The sequence below is a fragment of the Galeopterus variegatus genome, unplaced genomic scaffold (assembly GCF_000696425.1).
Source record: "Galeopterus variegatus unplaced genomic scaffold, G_variegatus-3.0.2 Scaffold2875, whole genome shotgun sequence".
Lineage (NCBI taxonomy): Eukaryota > Metazoa > Chordata > Mammalia > Dermoptera > Cynocephalidae > Galeopterus > Galeopterus variegatus.
In genome coordinates this window covers 121,952-145,524 of record NW_007728986.1, presented here as the reverse complement: position 1 = coordinate 145,524, position 23,573 = coordinate 121,952, and the positions used below count along the sequence as shown (strand labels likewise).

General features: G+C 45.0%; 1 protein-coding gene across 1 annotated transcript in view; it reads right to left on the bottom strand.

The window, feature by feature from the left end:
* Positions 1–23,573, bottom strand: part of SFXN5 (sideroflexin 5) — a 126,201-nt gene that overhangs the window by 50,654 nt on the left and 51,974 nt on the right. The window contains exons 7-9 of the mRNA XM_008583256.1: positions 7,931–7,984; positions 6,812–6,868; positions 5,330–5,395 (exon numbers count right to left, since the gene is read on the bottom strand). Of these exons, the coding sequence (XP_008581478.1) occupies positions 5,330–5,395; positions 6,812–6,868; positions 7,931–7,984 (177 nt within the window). The remainder of the gene's footprint in view (positions 1–5,329; positions 5,396–6,811; positions 6,869–7,930; positions 7,985–23,573) is intronic.

Genomic DNA, 23,573 nt, shown 5'->3' with positions numbered 1-23,573 from the left:
AGAATTTAGATTCACTCTTGGAATAACAATGTAACCCCAAGATAACAATGTAACCAAATGGTCAGGGTTTTGTGTGGGCCCTGGGGAACAAGGGCTGGGCAGGTCAAAGACTCTCTGAAGTATCAAAAGTATCCACCAGAGGGCGAGCCTTGTAGAATAAATTTGGTAACCAAGTGGACCCATGACCCTCTATGGAGGTTAATTGCCCTCCAACCCCAGACAGCCTGTTGCTTGGCAACCAAAAGTATCCACCAGAGGGCGAGCCTTGTAGAATAAATTTGGTAACCAAGTCGACCCATGACCCTCTATGGAGGTTAATTGCCCTCCAACCCCAGACAGCCTGTTGCTTGGCAACGGGCTCAGAAGCAAAACAGCCAAGGGGGCTGGGACAGAGTTATGAACAGGCTAGAATGCCAGTCAGCTCCAGCTGAAGCTGAGTGGTTTGTTTGCTAGCGAATATGACCGACCCTGACCCCTGAACCACACCCCGGAGGGACCAGTGGGCCGCCTTCTGGAAACCAATGACACCACACCCCTTCTATATAGGAGGGGACAACAACTTGTCCTCCCCAGAATAGATGCAGAGCCGCTTTTCATGTCTGAGTTGCCACTGCCAGCACCACCATCTGCAGGCTTCCAGCACACTTCAGATTCTGCAACTGGGTCTGGGGAATGGGCCCTCCAGCCCAGAAGCCACTCATGGTAAAAGCAGTGAGACAGGAGTCTGGTCCAGGGCTCACAGGCACCATTGGCCCCTACCTCCATTGGACCCCAAGAAAAACAGAAGTACCCAGGGTGCACCTTCCACGACAGAGCCAGCAAGGTGCTCTCTGGACCAGGGACAAATATATACTGCTGACTCAACTTTGGCAAGAAAACACAGGCCCAGGAACCAAGTACAGTGGGCACAGGATCTAAAGAACATAAAGAGCGTTTCAAAAAATTTCTTCCAGTCCCCACGGCTTTAAGGGTATCTGGTGAGGACTTGACCAGGGTCCATGGTACAGTTCCTGCAACCTGGAAGCTGAGAACACTGCTTGGCTTTTCTTGCCTCCTTATGCCACAGGGGGATCAGGAAGAAAAAGGGGTCCTTGTGTTAGTGGAAGAGTGTATGATCAAGCCTGAGCAAGCTCTGTCACTTACTTCACCTCTGTGCCTCTGGCTCCTCATCTGTAAAATGGGGATGGACACCTAAACGGTGCCTGGCACATTGTAGGCACACCATAAGTGTGAACCATGATTACTATTGTTAGGATTATTTGCCAGTCTGACTATGAAGGGGACATGGAGTGCCAGTAAACATTGGAAACTAGAAGATGTAGGGGTTTAGCCTGGGGATCCCCTGGGGCCCCTCCTTGTACTCCAGTGTCTGGTAGTAAAGGTTAACAGACAACCACTGCATCCTATACAGAACGGACCTCCCTGCCAAAGTCCAGCACCTGTAGGGATGGAGGTCAGCATTGCTCCAATAGGAAAAGACCTCAGCCAGCTAAGATCAACCTGAAGGTGAAGGGCTTGAGAAAGGGCATGAAGCTTCTCTCATCACGTGGCTCCACCAACCAGTTCCTGGCCAGTCATGTAAGACCTCAGCTCTGAGGCTTCCTCTCTAGCCCCAGGCCCATGCTCATCCAGGATCCTGTGTCCTTGAGGGTGGTCCATGTGCTGGGCCCACCAACCCCCCAAGACTTCTCCTCCAGCCCATTTCTGCCTCCACCTCCTGCAACACCCAGGTCCCTGAGACCAGCTAGGGATGCCTGGTGGGGCCCTGCTACCTCCTGAGCAAGGCACTCCCTGTGCTTCATGGCCTGGCTCTGCTACTTCTCTTCATCATCACTTCACCACCATCCTCTCTCCATGGCAGCCCAGATCATTTTCTGAGTTTCCAGAATCTGTCATGCCCCCTTTCTCCTGTGTCCCTCTGTGTGTGCTGTGCACTCTGTCTAGAATACCCAGCCCGGCCTTCCCCTGACTCTCTCTGATCTATCCTATGAAAGTCAGCTCTGTGTGAATCAGGGGTCCCTCCATGGTCCCACTGCATGCTAGGGTCACCTTCATCATAATTCTGACTATACCAGAATGCTCTTAGCATTCCCCCTCAGCATCTTGAAGGACACGCCCATGTCTGCAACCTCCAGCACCTGCAAAGTGCCTGGTGCAGAACACAGCCCTGAAAGGACTCAAAGAACCTTGCCTCCTCTCTCGCCCTTATGTAGCCAGGGCCCAGTGAGGGCTGACCACAGAAGCGCTCACCACAAACTCCCAGACTAAAACACAGTGAAGATTGAGAGCAGCTTCCTTTGTTAAAAGACAGCAAACTGTTAGATTTCAAAAATAACTTAAGACGAAATTTCTTTTTTATTCTCAAGCAAGAAGCCAGACATTGCCAAGTCTATTTAGAAGGTTCATCAAGAGGCTGCTAACCCACCCAGTGGTCCTGCAACCAGCATGGACTTCATTTGGGGGCATGCAAACTGGGGATCCCTGAGTCTGAGGGGTTGCTAGCCAAGGTCAGGGTCTCTTCCGAGAGGGGGTAGAAGGCTCTCCAGGGCGCATGAAGGAGGCTGACCTCCCAAGGCCTGACCTCCTCTCCAGCTCGATCTCTGCCTGTCAGCCCCCCATCCTTGCCGCCTGCTTGTAGGGACTCCTTTGGAGGGGGTAGAAGGCTCTCCAGGGCGCATGAAGGAGGCTGACCTCCCAAGGCCTGACCTCCGCTCCAGCTCGATCTCTGCCTGTCAGCCCCCCATCCTTGCCGCCTGCTTGTAGGGACTCCTTTTAATTAATGCCAGAGCTGGGCCAACCACTGGGGCCATGACACTTGTTTGCAGGTCATCTCCTCCTAACAGGCTCGCCCTGGGAGGGGATTTGTCACTAATTGAAGCAGAGATCAGTTAATGAGGCTGTGGGGCCCGGAGTTCCAGAGAACAAGGGAAAGGAAAATAAAATAAAGCCTCTGTCTTTGGAGGTTTTGTGATTTATACACACAAAAGAAAAGCAAGTAAGCTGCAGATTTTCCAAGTCAGAAACTCTGCTCCATCTGCCAGAGTTAGACCCTCACTGTGTGAAGACGTCAGGCAGAGGGCTGCCGCTGCCACTGGGACTCATGGATGGGAGGGGTGGGGCCTCGGAGGCCAGCGGTCAACAACCTAATTAATAAGTATTTATGAAGAGTGCTCTGCACCCCCCTCTGTGGGGGAGAAGACACTGGCCTGTCCCTGGTTAACTTGTAATCCAGCCGGAAGACAGGGCTCAGACTATAGAACAAAGAGAGGAAGGGGACATGGGAGTAACTGAGTGAGAGTATGTGGGAAATACAGAAGTTTCTAGGACTTGGGGATGGGAGAGAGAAGTGTGGGCTGGATGGTCAGGGAAAGCCTCGAGGGGGCTCTGGAGCTAGGCAGGGAGGAGGATAGAACAAAGAGAGGAAGGGGACATGGGAGTAACTGAGTGAGAGTATGTGGGAAATACAGAAGTTTCTAGGACTTGGGGATGGGAGAGAGGAGTGTGGGCTGGATGGTCAGGGAAAGCCTCGAGGGGGCTCTGGAGCTAGGCAGGGAGGAGGAAGGAGGGTGTCACCAGCATAGGCTCAGCCCAGTGTGAGGCCCCCAGTCCCTGCTGGGTGTGATCTCAGCTCTGGGAGCCCTGGAGGGCCCCAAGTCCCCAAAAACTCTGTTGGGCCCAGGCTTCAGAACCCCCACGCCACAGATGTGAGCTAGGTTTGGCTCTGGGAAGCAGTTAGGATGGAATGACTGATGGTCCCTCGGTCCCTTGGGGAATGTAGAAGGTCCAGAGCTCTTAGAAGAAGCTGAATTCCTGTTCCCAGAGCCCCAGGTCTGTAGGGGAAGGAAGTCCCACCAGGGCAACAATCCCCTTCAGTCAAGCCCTTCCTGTTCAGGGACACTGAATATCTTTCCCTATATGGCTTCCTCCTCCCCACCTCACTCTTAAATCTCAAAGAAAGAAAGGTGATTGTCATCAGCCCCTCTCGTCATAGGACGAGGTGAATGGCCCTTTCGCCCTCTCAGGAGAGCCCCTGGCCTTAGCCCAACAAGCCCCCAGAATCAGGGACCCTCAATTTATATGACTCCCAAACGAAGTCTCGTGCTGGGTTGCAGGACCACCAGTGTGGGGTGAGCAGTCTCTTGGAGAGCCATCTAAATAGATTTGCAATGCATGGCTTCTTGCTTGCAGTAAGACATAAGGACTCAGGGAAGGAAGAGATTTGGGGCATGAGATGGGATGCCCCACTTAACAGCTATTTGAAGATGACTTGGTCTACGTGGGAGTAAAATAAATGAGGCCATTTCAGGACAACCCCAAATCCCTACTTTAGAACAGTGAAATTAATTATGGTGTATGATACAATTACATAGTAGTGAACAATTATTATGTTTATTTAATGGCATGGGAAAGATGAGGAAAGTGGGTTCCACCAAAATATTACTATGTGTGAATTCTTGCATTACATGTGAATGTTTTTTGATTTGCATTTTCTAATTATCTTTTCTTACCAATTATGTGTATTTATTGTATAATGAATGAAATGACGAACTTGATAAGGGACACTTTGCCCTCTGGAGTTGGCTACAGGAGGCCACCCCAGTGGGGATCTCAAGAGTGTCAGTAGTAGTCGCAGGAGTGGGTCAAGAATGGGCAAGGTTCTGGGAGCTTGAGCCTCTGCTCTGGCTCTGGCACAGTCCTCTGATGTGTCACCTGCCCTCTGTCCTCATCTGGGAAACAGAGGCCCACCATCCATCCTACGCTCACACAGTCAGTTTTCAAACCTCCCCTACTGAGTGGCTTCTGTTCTCAAAGTCCTCTGGAGACTCAAAATATAACCTGTATGCCCCTGTGTTGAGGAGCTTACAGGCCTTCAGAAGGGATGGGACATGTGACACAGACCAAGGCCACAGAGAGAAGACAACAGTGCCCCGGGAGCTCAAGCAAAGAGCAAAGTGGAATTGGCATATATGGCCCACCTCGCAGGACCACTCCCACGCCCCTCCCCTCTGGCAGCAGTGCATTACTGAGCATGAGAGCAGCTCCTCTGAGAAGAGTGCTAGTAAACACGGCCCCTGTGAGGACAGACAGGCGTCCTGCCCCCGGCCCCCATGCCACCAGGCACTGCCTCACCTCCCACTTGTTCTCCAAAACCTGAAGCACCAGTTTGTGTCCTCTCTCTAGCAGTCTCTTCTCTGCCTAGAAAGCCTGCCCTGATGCCCACTCACAGAAAACTGTCCTCCACACACTTGCCGACCCTGGCTCTCAGACAAGGGTCTGCCCGCAACTCAGTGGGGCAGCTGCAGAGGAAGGGGGCCGCGCAGTTACTCACAGCAATGGAGACGGCACTGATGACAGCTCCCAGGTAGCCCTGGATGAACTTGGATGCCGGTGAAGGCTGGAAGACAGAGGCAAAGTTCAGGCCCAAAGCTCCCACACTCCACCCTTACAAACAGCACCAGCCAGCAAGCAGCATTCCTGCCCCTCAGCCTGCAAGATCAGATTAGAACAAAGAGGTCCCTCAGGAAGCCAAGTGGATCTGGCTTCCCTCAGCTCAGACCCAAATATGGGGATACAAGGCAGCAGTATTCAGGGCGATACTACAGGGTCCACTTTACTTCTGCCCTGTTCTAGAAGTTCACTGACAGACAGTACTGGCTGGAGGTAGAAAACGGGATGGGCCAAGTGGACCATTATGGCTGGGGCAAGCAGTCTGCAGTGGGGGAGTGCTAAATTGCAGCTGGGCTGCTTGGCCCCTGAGCACTCTCCAAGGGAAGATGACAGGGTCAAAGCTAGCTGTTCTCATAGGTCTGACCAGCCCATGCAGCAGCTGGGCTTCTATGTCAATAGATGCTAATTGCCCAGTATTTCTATAGAAAAATATATCCCAAGTTCCAACATAGAAAATTAAGATAAAGCTAAGGAAATTGACCTTCACTACAATTGCAATTTTGGAGATATTTCGTTTAAGGTAAATGGGAGCCAGCCAAGCAGAGATGTGCATGTGTGAAGCCTAGGCAGAGATTTAGATAGCGGGGGACCTCGAAGTATCAGGCTCTTCAAGTCCCTACTGCCCAGGCCAGCTCCTAACTCCCCCATCGCTCCCCTAAGTTTAGAAAATGCCAAGACTCTCCCTTACCCCAAACTGGCAGCCCCCCAAAGGGAACCTAGACTCCTCCTCCCCTCCCTTTGCCTTTGGACTGAAGTGGGGAAGAACGGACCAGAGGGAGAGGTGGCCTTGCCAGCAAAGCGGCCGAGCAGAAGGGCCCTTCCTCAACAACAGAAGGGTGACTGGGCCTCCACCATGAGCTTGTCCCAGGAGTGCAGGGGACTTTGGGGGAGGAGGCGCCTCTCTTCTCAGACCCTCATCCTCAGGAGCAGCCCTTCAGCTTTGTGGCCAGCATTTGGGAGCTGGGGACATTGAAGCAGCTTCCAGGAGGAAGCTCTAGGGGAATTTGTCCCCAAGTGTCTAAAACAGTCCTGATCCAAGAGCCAGGTGTAGGAGCTGCCCAAGAAGAATTCTGAAGCCAGCAGAGCCCATCCCTTGCACTGCCCCCCACCCCCCTTTTATGGACCTTTTTCACTCCCCAGAGGGGCCCCTGACTGAGTCTCCTGCTGACCTCAGCCAAGCAAGGTCTGAGTTTGCCCCCACCCCTGACTCCCAAAGGATTGGCAGTTTAAATAAGGTGCCTAGAGGAGGGCAGTGTTTAACCCAGAAGAGGCAGCCACTGATGGTGGCATGTCACACAATAGGGAGGACGACTAGGGCATCCCAGCCTGAACCCCACCACTGGGTGGGGGCAGTGGCACTCACCTTGGTAGCATTGCGGTTTGCATAGTTGACACAGGCGTTGTGGCTCTGGTTCAGCCACTGAAAGGCAATGGGGAGAGAAGTGAGGGAAGGTGTGGTCACCTCCCCTGAAGCCAAGCCTGGCTCTGGGAGGCCACACACCCCCAGAAAGACACAGCATGCTATCTCCAGCTCATAGATGGTCCCGTCCATCCCACTAGTTAGTATGACCAACTGTACCAGTTTGCCTAGGACTGTGCCAGTTTTAGCACTAAAAGTCCGAATCTCAGGAAACCCCTCAGTTCCTGGCAAGCCAGGATGTGGTCCTGCCCACCCAGGAGTCAACCTGGTCCAGAGACAGTCCCTTCTCCTGGAATTATGGCGTGCACTGCCTCAACAGGCCCCAGTGCCTTTGCCACCTCATCCTTACTATATTACTTGCTGGACAGAAGATGGACATTTCGGCCCTAGCGTGACTGACAATCCTGCCCCTCTTTCAGAATCTCCCTGTCCCATGTCCTGCACCACCTCCAGCACCCTGACACAGATGCTCAGGGGTTTTGTTCAGGGAAGACTCTCTGACATTCTCTCTTGGAAGACAGACAGGTTTTTCTTCCTGCCCCTCCTTCTCTGCTCATACACAGAGACATCCTCAGCTATTTTCGGGGAGCCACAACCATTCTGTCTCCAGGAGCAGACCAGGGTCTGTGACACACTTCCCTGCCTCAGGGTTAGGGCAGATCCACCTTCCCTACAGATGTGGGTGAGGCTGATGTAAAAGTCAGGCTGTGGCCTCAGGGTCACTGGCCATGGCATTAGCAGCCAAGGGGCAGAGTGGGCAGTCACCAGCAAGCAATCACATTGCAGGCGAGGGTGCCCGGCCCAGGCCTCCTCACCTCTGTTCAAAGGTTAGCGTGACACATGAAGGCCTGAGACACGCTGGGCTGCTGGGGACCTGCTCAGTGAGGCCAAAGTCCTGGTTTTTCTGCCAGTGGCTTTTGGGCTGTAGGAGGGGCGGGGGTGGGGTGACTCTACCACAGTGGCCTGGACCAGATGGGAGAGGCAGAGGCAATGGCAGGGAGTTTGTAACCAGCACTCGCTTGGGCCCTTCCTTGGGGAGCCTCTGTTTGCCAGGTAACTTACCTGCCAGAAGACAGTGGATGCCAGTGTCTGGTTGGGCAGGAGAAGACCAACCACCTACGGAAGAGGGAGAGAGAGAGGAGAGGCTGAAGAAGGCAAAAGAAAACATCGTACAAAGAAAACAAAGAAAAATTACACAGCCACAAACAAGAGCAAGCCGGATCTGGACAAACCGATTTGGTAGAGTGTGTGCACACAAGCTGAGGCCCACGGTGAGATGGCGCACGACAGGACAAAGTCAAGGTGCAGAATTATATTACAGCATAACCCCATGTATGTAAGAAAAAAAAATCTCATTTTATATATAACCATATACACAAACACATGTACACACACATATCTCCAAGCATGAAAAAATCTGTAGCACAGCATGTGGACTGTTAACAGTGGATATCTCTGGAGGTCAGGCTATAGGCTACTGTCAGGCATTCTTCTTAAATATTTCTGTATTCTTTTAAACAATAAACGTGCATCATTTCCATAATGGGGGGTGGGTGGGCAGTAAAAACAAACAAGCAAACAAAAGGAGCACCTTCATGTTCACACAGGTTACCTGCCTCCTCTGGGCCCGAACCATCCCGTAGGATTTTTGTGAAGATTAAATAAAAATCTTTTCAAAGGCCTTAAGTGCTTTATAAACACAAGTTGGGGGGATTTATATGTTTTCTCTGAATCTCCATGAAGCAAAACCCTACACCATGTGTAAGCCACTGAATGGAGCCTAGCTGTCTAATAAATTACCTGCTGAATGAGTGAATGAGTGAAGAAACGAAGGAATGCGCACACGTGGCTGTGTACGGTTACACAGGTGCGAGTCCTTACTCCCAGAGCCCAAATATCACCTAAGACCTAGACTCTCTGACTGTTTTTTTGGTTTAAGTAAAGATTAACTGTCTGATCTTGACACTGGCCAAGTCTTGGACTTCAGGAATCCACGTGCGTATCTCAAGTTTACCTTTTGAGTGTTTGTGTGCAAAATAACATCTACCAAGTACCACTGCATATGGGGAAAATATGCACAACCATCCACATATTGACTTATTTATTATTCCTGTAGATAAAATGGCTCTTTGGCAAGAATTTCTGTAAAGAACAAGTATAAACATTCAATACTATGCAGTAAATCAAATTCTAGACATCCTCAGCAGCATTAGTAAATCATGTTTTAAACATTAAAATGTTTTAAAACAGCGAACACACACCACGCACATTTATATTTATTGGCCCATATCAGTTTGAATAAAATTATATAATGTAAAGCTATTTCATAGCTCCAGTGAGGAATTATCTCATAAGTGTTTTCTCCCAGAATGAGATCCCAGCTTAGTTTTTCTTTGCAGCTTAGGGAACTGGAGTGAGATTCAAGAGACCTTAGGGTCTTAGCCCTCCTCTGTCCCTGTGTGATCTCTGGTGGAAGATGATTCCCTCTGGGGCTCCAGCTTTCTTACCTATAAAGTGAAGGGGTTGTCTTTGGAGCTCCTACCTCCTAGTTGGGGTCCCCAGTCAGGAGCCAGACCACAGAGAGGAAGCTGAGCTTCGAGGAGGGGTGGGGGCAGGCAAGTTTGTGTGCACGTGTGTGTAAAAGTGTGCATGCCTGACTGCCTCCCAAAGCCTGAGGAAATTAAAGCTGCTCACTGTTTGAAGCTCAGCATCTCGTTCCCCCAATCGGTAGTTTATATAACATGGTGTGCTACAGACTACATTTTCTTCTCCTCCTGTCTCTGCACCCCCTGAACTGTGCTTGGGCCACCAGCAACATCATAAGATACAGCTGCATGGGACTTAATATCTACCAGGCCATTGTTGTCCAGGATACTGCTCATTATGCCACATGGTCCCTTTACCAATCCTCTTAGGGAAATTTGTTTCTGGTCTCAGAGTCAGAAATTGTACTCTGAGCAATTTTGCATCTGTCTTGCAGACACTGGGCCATTTAACTATGTCTGTCTTTGCACTGACTGTTAAGAGGCTTAGGCCAAGGCCCGGCCCATGGCTCACTTCAGAGAGCGTGGTGCTGAAAACACCAAGTCAAGGGTTAAGATCCCCTTACCGGTCATCTTTTTTTTTAAAAAAAAAAGAGGCTTAGGCTCTCCATGGCCACATCTGCCAAGCGTACAAAGCCACAGTGCATGTGTCCTGTGCCCACATCTCGCCCCTGGCTTCCTCTTATCTTCCCTTCCTGAACCTTCCTTTTGTCTCATTTTCATCTTCACTTGTCTTACCTCGTAGAATGCATTTTTAAAGTGATATCAAATCTTTTCCAGAACAAATCACAGCCCTAAACTAAATTAAACTAGTACCCAAGCAATGTAACACATATGCACACACACAAACACACACTGCACATGGCTCTGAGCTTTTCACTTTGTTGGGCAACCCCTACCTCCTGTCCCAACCTCCCACCCTAACCTGGTTTCCATGCTGGCACCTCTGACTGTTATAACAAATATCCTCGTGCTTTTTAAAAGAGATTGATTTTGTCAAGTATTCCCCATATGTCAGTTACCATAATCTTCATAAAAACTCTGGGATCAGACAAAATAGAGTACCTTCCATATTTTGCGAATGGAGAAACTGAGGCTTAGAGAAATTCAGTGATCTGTCCAAGGCTTTGTAGCAAGCTAAAAAAAGAGTCAGACCTCCTGATTCCTGGCTTGGGGCCCTGACTCTCTGGTTTGTTTTTTTTTTCTTTTGGCAGCTGGCCAGCATGGGGATCCTAACTCTGATTTTAGGGTGCTCCTTCTCCAGCTCATCTTCCTGAGCACAAAGGAAGAGGGATTCAGTCAACACTTCATGTCCATTTATGGAGTATCTTCTATGTACCAAGTCCCATGCTGCTCCCAAAGGAGAATACCAGAAGAGAGAAATATATGGTAGCCAACCACAATAAACACAAAGACCAAATAAGAAAATGTATGAGAATGTTCTTTATGACACCTAGGCATGAAAATGATAAGATGGTTTAATGAGGTACTTGGGTGTGTATAAAGCTGATAAATTCTAACACTCAAATAGGAGTTCAGGAAGGGAGAGGTCAGCGTGCCCTGCCTATCAGCTGAGGGAAGAGGTAGGATTGAGCTGAGGGTGTGTGTGTGTGTGTGTGTGTGTGTGTGTACACATGGGAGTAGGGACAGGCCAGACAGCTGAGAGACTGGCCTGACTGAGGAAGAAGTTCAGGAGATCAGTAGAAGGGAATCTGGAGAGGGTGAGGCCAGAAGACAGGGAACACCAAGCTGCATTGGCCAAATGGGGCCCTAGGGAGCCATATGAGGCTGAGGCAGGGAGCAGGGGTCTTGCCCTCCACGTACTTACAGTCAGGTTTGTGGGGACCAGAAGCATGCGGATGCCAGTCCCATTCCCTATTAGGCAAAATGCAGCACCATCTGCACAATCCCAGGAGCAAGAGCAGATATTTTATAACTTCCTTTTTTCTTTTTAAGTCTAAATTAAAAATAAATGTTCCCTTCAGCTCTCAGATGTATATCTCTGGTGCAACCTGCCCACATTCCCTCCCGCTGCCCTTTCCAGAACATGGCAGGAGAAAGGAAGAAAGAGCTGGATAGAGAGAGGGAGCCAGTCCACCCGGCTTCAATGCCAGTGGGTTGCACCTCTTCCAAGAGGGAAACGCTGCAGGCGTGGCCGCGCAGACGGGTGGAGAGAGCCCAGAATGTGGAACAGAGAAGGAGAGGGAAACAGGAGCCAACAGCTAGGATTTCTAGCTCAGCCTCCACTTTTTCTTGCTGCAGGACCTTGGCCAAATCGCACATCCCATCTTTGCTCCCATTTATAGTTGTAACATGGCTGGAGTCCCCTCTGCCACTCCAGTCCCCAGCAGCTGTCCTCTTTGCACATCTGTCTGTTCCTCTGCTGGTCTCCTTCCCCTGGGGTGTCCAGCGATGGACTTCAGTGATTAACACTCAAGCTCTTGTCATCAAATGCTAGAGCCAGCATTTACCAGCTGTGTGACCGCAGGCAAGTTACTTGAGCTCTTTGTGCCTCCATTTCTTCATCTGTTAAATGGGGGACAATCCTGGCACCTCTTAGAAAAGTCGTGAGAGGAAGAAAGGCCTGGAAAGAATCTGGCTTACTGCCCAGCATGCAGTAAGTGCTCACTAGACGTTAGCCACTCATGTCATTCCTCTCCTCCTGTCTAGTTCTTTTCCAGCCTTTGCTGGTCTCTCCTTTCTCTGAACTCCACAGCCTGCACCACCCGTGAGCATCCTCTCATTTCCACCTCATCTTGGAACACAAGTCTTATCCCTCAAAGGATGGAGCTTCTGAAGGGAGAATTGGGGCTTTTCTCTCTTCTTTCTGATGTCCCCCAAAGCATTCAGCACAAAGCTGGGCCCACACTCCAGGCTGGAACATTGTTAATTCTTTAAGAACATTAAGTAACTATTGGCCAGAGAAAAGACCTCTGCTGGACAGGGCCACCACCACCCAGCCCTTCCTCATTCCTTTTATTAAAGTCCTAAGTGCATGGGGGTGTTGGCCTTTGGGGAGGAGGGATGGGATGAGTTTTGGTCCTGATGCTTCCGCTTCCCATATCCAGCATCCATACCCTTGCCACGCCTCATCATGGGAGGAATGCGTTTCCCTGCTTCTTGGCTTTGCCTGCCCATATAACCTGCTTTGGCCAATGGCACGTGGGAGGAAGTGGCAGTGTGCCAGTTCTGAGCCCAGGCCTCAGAAATCTCATGCTTTTCTTCCTGCCCTCCTATGACTACTCTTCTGGTCCAAGGAGGATGAGAGACGGTAGGAACACAGTCCAGCCCAGGTTGGCCAACTCCAGCTTGACCCACAAGACTGCAGTGAGAAGAACTGCCTCAGTCAAGTCCCATGGACCAGGCAAACCCCAGCCAATTGCAGATCCCTGTGAATGAATACTGATGGACGTTTATTAGCCAGCCCTACAGCAGCGATAGCTAATGCAAGGATTACTGCATATGAAGAGTGACTTTGCTGTCCTTCCCAGTCCAAAACTCTGTACCATTACAAATTCACCTTGAATTATGTCTCCACTAGTGGTGCTGGCTCCTGAGCAGCCTTGCTTATCACCCCACCCCTACTGGGGCCTTTAGCCCAGCTGTGAGGCTGTCTGGCAGGTCCAGGAAGAGGGGCAGTTTGTGCTTGAGCCCAGTCTCAGGACAGAATAAGGAATGGGGCCAATGGCACCCATATGGTAACTGGCTCACAAGAAAAATCATGTCTTCATTTCAGGCCTCCTCCTTCAAAGTGTTCTAACCACTGCAGAGAGATGAGGTCTCAATCCGGGAGAGAAGCGCTCCCAAATACCCCAGTCTGCTTGGCAGGAGAGGCACACAAATTGCTGAAGACAAGGACAGGGGAAGGAAGGCCACGGGCCACAGTTCTGTGTACCATGACATCTGTACTCAGAGAGAACTGAGCAACTCCCTGCCCCCTTGGCCACCTCCTATACAAAACTGACTCAACTGATAGGAGAAAGATTTTTTTAAAGTGTGGAAAATCTGGAGAGGAAACAGGGTATGGGTCAAAACAACTGGGTGGTAAAACTTGAGCCAATGGAAGACTACGGGATACAGAATTATCTTGCTTGCCAAAATAATGGCAGAATTAACTGTCCCTCTCGCCCTCCACCCCATCCCTACTTGGCTAATTTCTCCTTCCTCACCCTTCAGGAACTGGGTCATTTCCTTCAGGAAGCTCCCGCTAGCCTGCAAGACGAGGTTAGGTTCCTCACGTCACACGCTCCCCACCACTCTTATGCCTTCTTTGCAGCATTCGTCTCAGGAGTAAGTATCTGTTTAAAGTCTGTCTTCCTCAAGAGCTTCCAGAAGGGGCGAGACCATACAACGTTTACTTCTCATATACCTGGGAGTCCTCGCCAGCAAAGCAACAGTCCTCTGCCATCTCTCCCTTCCCCCCACACTGACTCACTCTACTCTAAAATGTTCTTTATTTTTGATAGACCTGTCACGGGTCCCAGTACCCAAAATTTTGTCTGTTTTTTCCCTCTACTTTGTCTCCATCTTCTGATTTATGTGGCTAATGATCTGTAAAGTAGCACTTCGGAGTATTAGGGTTGTTGCGATTTCAAGGATGCCAGCTAGTTAAAGAAAGTATCTTTTGTCAAATGAATGTGTTTCCTGAATGGTCAATTCTCGCTCACGTTGAGCAACACCTCTTGCTTGGTATGAACTTGGCCAAAATGGTCAGTACCTGGTAGTACTGGATGCAAGCCTGGGAGAAAACTGGGATTGGGATTTAAAAGTATGAAAAAGCAGAGTCTGGGATGAGAACAGTTGGCAGATGTCAAAAAGGCCCTGGGCCACAGCCAAGTCCTGACATAAAGTGAACCCTTTGTGGTCCACTCCCACGTGTCTGCCACCCCCTAGAGATGAAGCGACCTACACCAGCACCTTCCCATACTTGGGGTTTCTAAGTCCACGTGATCATCTGTAGTGTTAAAAGGACAGGGTTAAGAGTACAGAGTCCAAGCTCTTAACGTTCCAAGACAGAAATCTGATTTGTAATTAACTCAAGGCCATCAGACTCATTGATGAGGCACTCATGGTCTGCCCTCCTCGGCCGCTGGCTGGAATGGGGCATTTGGCCCTTGAGTTTTGAAAGTTTCAGACACGACAGCGGGAGGGGAGAGGAGGACAGCAGTGCCCTGGGGAGCTCAGGGCCGAGGAGGAGGCTCAAACGCTGCCTGGGAGAGCCTCGGGCCCACAAGAGAAACCCAGTGCCTGGCATCTGAGGCATTATGGTCATCAGGGGTGCTGGGCACAGGCAGCAGGTGGGGAAACAGGGACAGGGTAGGACGGGGGCAGGACCCTGGAGCCAAGCCTAACCCTGCCTCTCTCCAGCCACATACGCATGGAAAGGACAGTACTGCAGAGCTCTTGGTGGAAAACTGGAAATGGAGATGCCATTCATAAGAAGCAACCACATTGGTGAGGCTCTTCTGGGAAGACACCCGAAGAAAGGGAGCTACGAACCGCAGTAGCCTCAGGAATGGCCTCAGTGCACTGGCTTAGCTGCCGTGCTTATGTATAAATTGGGATGTCTTTGCCACACACCGAAGGGGGAAAAGTTCCCATCTTCAAATGTTAAGCTTAAAATAAGACACTACATGGGTGCCAGTGGATCTGTGAAATCTGCTGACTAAACTGGCAGCAGCCTCTGGGAGAAAACCAGCTTGTTTCTCCTGAGCTCTGGGGGTGAGGGGGGCTCTTGGGCAAAGCAGAACAACGTCAGGGTCAAGCCGGGGATATTCACCTGGGCAGAGGCAGCTTGGTTGTTGCTTCCAGAAGTTTCTCAGTCGATGTACCTGTCAGCCTTACTCATCCCATCCCTTCATCACTCATGGACCCAGCTCCTAGCACATTCGCTGGCACCCCCGTTTCTATTTTGGTAAGCATTTTTAGTGGCTTCTGCATGCCTATATTTCTTACCCACTCTATCAGATCAGGGGCTTCCCTAAGGTGTGGACTGGAACCTTCACTCCCCTCCAGCCCAGCCATTTGCTGAAATGGTCAGTGTTACCAGGCACCAGCAGGGCCTTACAGCAGTGGACGCAGCTGGTGGGAGCCAGGCCCTGGGTGGAAGTGTTAGAACAGCCCCATGCTCCTTCTCACAAGGAGAGGCAGTGGTCCTGGGTAGCCTGCAGTCGGAGGGAAGGGTAATGCAACCAATGGGTCATCATGTTTCTTGTCCCACATCAAAATGCCAAGACGGAAGGCCACAGGTTCTCCAAGTTAGAACAGCCCCATGCTCCTTCTCACAAGGAGAGGCAGTGGTCCTGGGTAGCCTGCAGTCGGAGGGAAGGGTAATGCAACCAGTGGGTCATCATGTTTCTTGTCCCACATCAAAATGCCAAGACGGAAGGCCACAGGTTCTCCAAATCCATTGGCTCCTCTGGGGACCTGGCCTCTGGCCATGCTGTTCTGAGTCTTGGGATACAGATATTTGGGGCTAGGAAGTTGGAGTAGGTGAGCACTGTCATTTTGGCTCTGGCTGCCATGGAGGCTTGCTGGGGGAGGGGGCGGTGTTCCAGGTCATGTTGCCCATTTCGCCTCAATCAAGTGTTCATACATACAGGATCTCAGAGGCCAGGGCATCCTATTCTCACACCACACACATTTATTCACAGAGGGATGTTTGCTCTGGGATGGGAGAGGATTGGTCCTGATAGGACATCCACAGCACCTGCTTTAGCAGTGGACCCCTGAATGGCACGGGAGTGGATCAGCATCCAAGTTCCTAGGGTTCCCACAGGGCCATAGTGACCCTGCAATCACAGGCCTGTCTTGAGTAGGATGAGGAGAGAGTAGAAAAGTTGGGGTAAGCCTCAGTAACACCTTGTGAATTAAAGACAGTGCTGGCATCTCTTAGGTTACCCAGTTCATCCCAGCTGATGGCAGCTATTAACTTTGTAAGGGTCCACTTGGCCTCTTAGAGGGAAAAGAGCCCAATATTCAACTTGTGCCAGTTCAAACAGCAAGCTCTCTGGTTTGCAAAGAGATAATACTGCCCAATGATATATCTCTTTTTTCAAGTGTTGATGGGATATTTATAAAAATTACTATGTCAAACTCTTGTTTGCCTACATCCTAACCATACTTTCTTACTAATACAATCCCTATATAATTGGGGATCGACTATAAACCCAGTTAAATTCAACATGAAATATAAGCAGAACTGTTATGTGAGACTTCCAAGAAGGCTCTTTAAAGAGAGCTGACTCATTTGGCAGATAGATCCTTTTATTCATCTCTTCTTTCTTCCCCCTGGATGTGAATGTGATGGCTTGAATTCCAGCAGCCATACTGGGTTATATGGTGACTTTTACAATAGAAGTCAGCACTGAGAATGGTGGTGTAGAAAAATTAAAATCTGGGTTCCTGATGACATTGTGGGGTCCTGCCTACCTCTAAATTTCTTTGACATAAACGATTTTATGTCAATAAAATAAAGTTTTAGAGAGAAATAAACTATTTTGTTTAAGCCACTGTTATTTTAAACCTTCTGTTATACACAGATGATCCTAATACTAACTGAGACAATCACATGCTATGCTATAAAAACAACCATGATAAATCCCAAATGGCAGAATTGTAGAAGTCACTCTCTCTGAAAATAAGCTAGAAATTAATAACAAAATAATATATTTTTAAAACCTAACCACTTGGAATTTAAAATGCATTCTGACTAACTGACTACAGAGGATTCAAAAGTATAATTTCAACTTATTTAAAAAACAACAACATAAAATCACTATATATGAAAATAGATATAGCCATGTTTTAGATATATTCAGAGGCAAATTCACAGCCCTAAACACTTTCATTAGAAGGAAAGAATGAGAATACATAAACTAAGCACTGAAGGCAAAAAATAAGAAAACCAACCACAAATAAACCAAAGAAAAGAGGAAAAAGGACATAAAAACAAAAGCAGAAATGAATTAATTAGAAGATAAATTGGAAGCATTTATTAATACATCTAAGAGCTGATTCCTAGACAGAACTCTCACAAACCCAATCATTTTAATAAAGGAGATGGAGCTGAGGAGTAGGGCAAGACTCAAAATCAAAGGAAAAATCATTATATTTAAAAACATCAACATTTAAGACTTTTCTAGAACAAAGAAACCAGAGAGTAAAGAAAAACACATGGAGAAAAGATTTGCAATATATATTCAAAAAATTAATATCCTAAATATATCAAAAATTCTTATGAATCAATTAGAAAATATAGCTCATGGGAGGATGGACAAAGTGTGTGAACAGGTAATACACAGAAGAGGAAATACAAGTGGCCAATAAATAGATGGAAAGAAGTGCAATCTTTTTCAAGTTCAGGCAAATAAAAATTAAAGTCATAATGGAAAGCCACCCCTCCCCCACCAGACTGGCAAAAATGTTAAAAAGATGAATACCAGTGTTACAAATGTGTGGGGAAATGTAGCCTTTTCCAAGGGAAATTCAGCGATATCTATTAAAAATGTAAATGTGCATAGCCTTTTATGCAGCAAACTCACTTTCTAGAATGTGCCCTTGAGAAAGCTTCACACTTGTGCAAAAAGAGTTTTACAAGAATTTTCCACAGCACCATTGTTTCTAATGACAAATAATTAGAAAAAACCTAAACCCATCACTACGGGAGAGAATACTACTCAACAGAAAAAAAACAAATGAATAAACAAATAAATAAAGCTGATCTTTATATAGGCAAACTGCTAAGTGTAGTAAGCAAATTGTAGATAAATAAGTATATCATTATATTTGTAATTTTAAAAACACAAAAAACAAACAAAAAATTTTTTAAATGGTTATTTATATGTATGAAAAATGCCTAGAAAAAAGCCTGGAATCTCACACCAAACTTCTACCAGAGGTTACTTCTGGGCACAGATTTGGGGTTGAGGGTCATCAGAAGGACTTTTACTTTTGTTTGCATTGTTTGAATTCTGAGCTGAGAGAACGTGCATGTATTACTTGTATAACTTTTAAAATATTCTTTATAAAAAATTCTTGGTGGTATTTTTGAATCCCAAAGAACATATTCATGTATTACTTGTATAATTTTATAAAATATACAGAGAAGATTCTTTTTAAATCCTGGAGATATTTCTGAACTCCAAAGATAAAGAGAAAAAAATACCAAATGATTCCAGGGGAAGGGGGGAAGTTTACCTAGAAAGGAAAAGAGAACCAGGCCAACTATTGTTCATGTATGAAAGGGAAAAAAGACATTTCCAGATATGCAAGGATTCAGAAAGCACACATACTCTGAATATTATTCAAAAAAGTATTCGAGCCAAACACACACAAAAACACACACATACACACACAGAGCCTAAATAATTGTGAAGTTTTAATACAAGTGTTAAGAAAAACTTCATAAATCTGATGAGATTCTGGATTATTTCTAAAAACTTGACAGGTGCACAGAGGTAAGATGATACAGTAGAGAACAGAACAAAATGGTATGTGAAAAGTCTCTTCCTAGGTGGGTAGGGTAAGGGAAGTCATTTGTTATAGATTGTTGATATTTATAAGGTACATATAATGCAACTTCCCTGTACTGTAAAATATTGCAGATGAATGGTAATTAGAGAGAATTAGGATGCTCCCTGTCCAAATCACTTAAGAAACCAAAAGGATCAATGAAAACTATCACTCTAGAACAAATCAGGAAAATAAATGGAAACAATAACAAAGCTCAGGTAACAAACCAACAATAAAATCACTTGATGGCTGGGATAAGTCACAATAATCAATGACAAAATAAACACAAATGGGTTCTATTTATTATTAAAATTAAAGACACCATTTCTCAAACCAGGTTAATAAAAGTAAAATTCAGCTATATTTTAGTCTAAAAGAGACATATAATACAAAACGACATATTATACAAAACGACAGAAATTAAATGACTCTGACATAAAGGTATAGGCAATGATACAGAAGGCAAACAAATTAAACAAAACAGAAATAGAAATATCAATATGAGATAAAAAGAATTCAAGGCAAGAATGTTCAATAAAACAGGAATATGCAGGGTCTTCAAAAAGTTCATGGGAAGATTCACAGTTAATTCTATTTTTCTATGAACTTTTTGAAGTACCTTCATATTTTGTATATTTTGTGGTGTGTGTGTGTGTGTGTGTGCAAGAGAGAGAAAGAGATGATAACATCAAGAATACACCAAACACCACTGCATTGAAATATATACAACCACAAGAAATACGAAGAAATTAAACACACACACACACGCACACACACACACATGCACACACACACAAAATTATGGTGGGAAATTTACAATCTTTTCTCAGAATATTTCAGAATAATGTAGTAGTTTAAGGAAAACTACATAAGAATAGAGATGTGAATAATACCTCTCTTAATATGTTTATATATTTAAAATATATATGTATAAAATGAAATATTTCAAGCACACAAAAAGTCTAGAGAATAACTGAAAATTTTGTGTTTTTTAAAAGATGAAACACTACAAACACAAATGAAGCACCCTGTTCTCCTGCTAGCTTCCATTGCTTTCTTTCTCTCCCTAGAGGCAAAGTATGAATCTGTTGCTTATTTTTCCAATGAATTCTTTTACAGACACATGAAAAATGTGTCCATAAACTACACATAATATTGCTTTTCATATTTTTTAACATTATTTATGACATAAAATTACTACTCTACTATTTTTTCATTTTTTTGAGACTTATCCATGTTCATAAATGTAGCCCTCATTCATTATTTTCCTTCCTGTGTTTAGTGTTTCACTGAATGACTAAACCATGACTTATTTATCTGTTTTCCTGTGTATGGAATTTCAGTAGTTTCCAGTTTTTTTCTATTATAAACATTGCTGCAAATATTTTCTTTTCATATTTAAATGTTTTGTGTATGATAAAAATCTAACTTTCTTTTCCCTATAGGTAGCCTACTGTCTCAGCACCATATACAAGATAACCTATCCTTTTCCCCCGCAGATTTGTAATGCCATCTTTGTCAAATATCAAGTTTCTGTGCTGGCTAGGAATGTTTTCAGGTTTTCTATTCTGTTCCAGTGACCTATTTGCTAATCCCTGTAGCAAAAGCAAATTGTCTTATAATATTTGGTAGGGTGAGTTCCCTCCCACCACCTTATTCTTGAAAATTGTCTTGGTTGTTCTTGGCCCTTAGCTTGTTCATATAATTTTTCATATCAGCTTATCAAGTTCCATGAAAAATCCTGGTGAGAATTTGATTGGAATTACACTGAATGTTGATATTAATTTAAAGAAAACAAGATGATACATCTTTCCACTTATTTAGCTCTCCAGTGTCCTTCAATAAAGTTTTATGTGTCTCTATAGAGAACTTACACATCATTTCTTGAATTTATTTTTAGATACCTTATAGTTGTAAGTGCTATTGTAAATATTTTTTTAAAAATTGTATTCTAAATATTTGTTATATGTTTATAGGCATAAAACAATTTTTGTATACTTGTCTTACATCTAGAAATCTTTTAAATTAGGAGTTCCAATACTTTGTCTATTCTCATGAATGTTTTTATTTCTTCCTTTCCAACTCTAATACTGTTTATTTTTTCATGTCTTACTGTACTTGCTAGTTTTCCAGGAAAATTCTGGATAGAAGCAGCATTATCAGCCTTTCTTACTTTGTCCCAGACAGTAAGAACTTACCTTTATTTGTTTCATCTTTAAGAATGGAGCTTGATAGCAGGTTGGGGTTTGTTTCTTGTTTTTATTATTGTTTGTAGACACTCTATCAAGTTAGGGAAATTCTCTTCTAGACATAATCTGTTCTGCTTTTCTTATTTTTTATATTATTGTTGTTGTTGTAAATGGAGTTACATTTTATTTTATCAAACGGTTTTTCTGTATCTACTGAGAAAATCATGTTTCTCCAATTTTTTAGTGTCATGAACTATATTAATACATTCTCTAATGTTATCATTCTTAGTAAAAATCATTTGGTTATGGCTGGATTCAGTTTGCTATTATGTTATTTAAAATTTTTACTTGTAATTTTATAAGTGATATTAGCCTATAATTTTTCTTTCTTATACTTACTTCTTTGTTATTGACCTCAAAGAGCCTTCTTAATGAATTCGGAACATTTCCTCTTTTTCTTCTCTTTAAGGAGTTTTACAAAGACTGAGTTTAACTATTCCTTTGAGTGTAGTCAGCAGGAATATCATTGGAGTCTAGTGGTAATTTTGTGTTTGTTCTTTGGCGCATATACTTTAAACTATTGCTTTAATTTTTTTCTATTTATAGGCCTATTCAGATTCTATATTTCATCTTGCTAAGTAATTTTGGTAAACTATACTTTCCCAGAAATGTGTCCATTTCTTCTAAGTCTTCAAATTTATTGCCCTAGGTTGTTCAATGCATTCTGATCTTTTAAACTTCTACTATATCTCTAGTTATTGTACTTTTTATTCCTAATGCTGTTTATTTGCCTCTTCTCTCTTTTTTCTTGATTGCTGTTGCCAGAAATGTCTATTTAATTAGTCCTTCCACAGAACCTAGGATTTTACCTTCAAGATATATTGCAACAATATCAAAAAATATATGCACATGGGCCGGCCCGGTGGCGCACTGGAGAGTGCGCCGCTTGGGAGCACGGCGGCGCTCCCGCCAAGGGTTCGGATCCCATGTGGAGACTGGTTCCCCTCACTGGCTGAGCGCGGTGTGGGCACAACACCAAGGGTTGCGATCCTGTTGCCGGTCCCTGGTACGGGTGCGACACCGAGGGTTGCAATCCCGTTACTGGTCAGTAAAAAAAGACAAAAAGGAAAAAAAAATATGCACAAGATTGTCATTGTGGTATTATTCATTATGGTAAAATATTAGAAATAACCTAATGCAGGAAATTAGCTAAATAAATTATGGTACTCCCATATAGTAGTATACTATGCAGCTATAAAAAAATTGAGGAAGATCTCTATAAACTGATATACAGTGATTTCCAGGATATATATCGTTAAGTGAAAAAAAATTGTGCAAAATAATATATATATAATATGCTGCTACCTTTTATATAAGAAAAAAGGGAAAATATATTTGTATCTGCTTAGTCTTACAAATAGGAAAGTAATATTGTTTACCTACAGAGGATGGGTGGGAAAGAGGTAGAAGGAATAGGGAGAAGAAAGGAACTTTTATGAATATACCTTTTTAAATAGCTTTGACTTTTGAACAATGCTAATTTTTCTTATATCAAAAATAAATTGATAAGAATGGGGATACAACTAAAATTGAATTTCAATAGAAACAAGTAAACCTAACTGAATATCAAACAGATAACATAAACATGCAGAAGAAAAAAATAATTCAAGTAACTTTTGAACACGGTTCTCTGAATAATCTCAGCAGGGCATATTCTAATGACAAAGACAACTTCAAAGAAATCTTGGGCTTTACTTAATACATTTTTGGGGAGTGGTACTGATATAGCAATTCTGAAACTCTTTTATTTGCATGTATAAGATTTAGCAAGTGAGTAAATATATTGTTGTTGGGTTCTCAGTCAGGGAGAAGGAAGACACCAATATGAAATAAAAGGAAGGGAAGAACCCTGAGATGTTGGATTGGAACTGGAGGTATCAGTATAAACTCATGAATTAAAAAAAAAGTTATATCTCTTAGCTCTGTCCTTGAAAAGCAATCTGCCTAGAAGCAATCAATATGAATGAAAAGTGCCCCAGTAACAAGGAGCACATCTAGCATCCAGATCTTGGCTTCTAAATACCATTTCCCTCTGAAAAGAACCATAGCTCCTTGGAGAAATGAGTGATTCTAGGAGCGGAGGCAAAATACAAGGTAAATCTAGAATATCCTGTTGTGCCAGAGGCTCCTGAAGCACTCAAAAAATAAAGGGGACGTGTCAAATAGGAACACTGCTTTAAAGGATTCCTGTTGGTCAAATGTGACAAAATTTGTACATCAAAATGAATAACAGCAGAAGTAAATTTTGACCCACTGAATAAAAAAAATACAAAGACCACACTTACAGTTTTAAAAAACATTAAAGGGGGAGACAAAAGGGAAAACTTTTTTTTTTTTTGGTCTTTTTTCATGTCTGGCAATGGATCGCAACCCTCAGTGTCGCGCCCATACCGGACCGGG